The sequence below is a fragment of the Coenobita brevimanus genome, chromosome 70 (assembly GCF_032717465.1).
Source record: "Coenobita brevimanus isolate Jiangsu-jjx chromosome 70, ASM3271746v2, whole genome shotgun sequence".
Taxonomy (NCBI): Eukaryota; Metazoa; Arthropoda; class Malacostraca; order Decapoda; family Coenobitidae; genus Coenobita; species Coenobita brevimanus.
Genome location: NC_137023.1, coordinates 3,114,906 through 3,116,614, shown reverse-complemented (window position 1 = coordinate 3,116,614; position 1,709 = coordinate 3,114,906). Strand labels below are relative to the sequence as shown.

At 41.7% G+C, this 1,709-nt stretch overlaps 1 protein-coding gene across 1 annotated transcript in view; it reads right to left on the bottom strand.

The window, feature by feature from the left end:
* Positions 1-257: 257 nt before the first annotated feature.
* LOC145406338 (organic cation transporter protein-like) overlaps positions 258-1,709 on the bottom strand; it is an 82,288-nt gene continuing 80,836 nt past the window's right edge. The window contains exon 13 of the mRNA XM_080277500.1: positions 258-416. Coding sequence (XP_080133626.1) covers positions 258-416 — 159 coding nt within the window. The remainder of the gene's footprint in view (positions 417-1,709) is intronic.

The window sequence follows — 1,709 nt, the reverse complement described above, 5'->3', positions numbered from 1 at the left end:
TTCTTTCCGCCATTCAGTGTCCATTGTTTTACTTGCATTAACCCTTTCATTGTAAAGGGTGTTACCTAAGGTTAAAGAATTTATCAGGTCAAGAAAAAAAAAATGGAAACAAGATATTATAATCATACTGGTGTGTTTAAAGGAGACTAGGCCACTCAATTCAGGAGATATCCCAAAAGTATCATAGCATCGTTTTAAGATGGGAAATCTAAATTTAAAATCCATTATCTTATTGAATAGGCACAATATGGATCACACTAAGCAGCGGCCATTTCAATGGTCTCCTGGAGTGTAAAGTCGTTGTTGGTTTGGGTCATCTTCTTGTTTGATGTTTCTGGCAGGATGAGGACGAGCGCTGAAGCTAACAGGGCAGCCAGGCTGAACACAGCACTGGGTGCCCAAACTACCACCTCACCCTGCAACACAGAACACATCCTGCCATTAGTCCCCACACTACCTATTCACTCTACAACACATAGCATATACTTGTAATAGTCCCCGCACTACCTACTGTATACACTCTACAACACAGCATATACCTGTAATACTCCCCCACACTACCTATTAACTCTACAACACAGCATATACCTGCAATACTCCCCCACAATACGTATTAACTCCACAACACAGAGCATGTACCTGTAACAGTCCCCACACTACCTATTCACTCAACAACACAGCATATACCTGTAATAGTCCCCACACTACCTATTAACTCTACAACACAGTATATACCTGTAATAGTCCCCACACTTCCTATTCACACAACAACACATCCTTGAAATAGTCCCCACACCATCAGTTCACCCTGCGATATGAAGCGCATCCTAGTAATAGTCCCCACTTCACCACCTTACCCGGCAACATGTTGTATATCCTTGTAACGGGCCACACACTAAACATCACACTCCAACGCGGAAAAACACTTGAAAAAAATAAACATCATCACCTTATCTTGCAACATACAGCACAGTTTTGCAACAGTTCCCATACCAATAAATCATCAGGTAAAGCAGAACATACTATTGCAGTAGTGTCTACACTATCATCTTTTTGTGCAATATATAAGATAACCTTACAAACCTATTCCTGCAACACAGACAAGTGCTTTGTAATAATCCATGCATCACCATTCACCCTGCAACACCAAACACGTCCATGCAATAGTGCCCACTTCACCCTGCAACTCAGTGTGGTCATCATTCACCTCTCTGTGACTAGGAACATTAAGTCAACCAGTTATTGTTTCTTTAAGCATGTCGCACCCATCTATATCACGTAACTGACCACCACTGGGTGAGATTTTTCAAGCCTTTGGAATTAACAATGCACCCTGTGTTGTGTTCAAACAAGCAAATAACACGTAATGAGCTCAGAGTGTAATTGTCTCCATATAAAGGTGGCCATAGGAGGTGGAGGATATGGAACTCATCCCACCCTTGCTGGTCTGCCAATCACTGCATAGACAACTCCCAGTCCCAACACGTGTACATTAGGTCCGATTTATATGACGGTAGAATATAGTTTTACAGTAATTGAACGCGGTAGAAAAGAAGTTATGGCAATTTTTCGAACGGCATGAGTTTGGTGGCTTTTAATTAACGATTTGATAAACTGATCTCTATGGAGCAACATGTCATCCCATGATTCAATGGTTCAGTAAAAGCTATTCGAACAGCCAAACTGTTACTGTCAGACGCTTGGGGGCT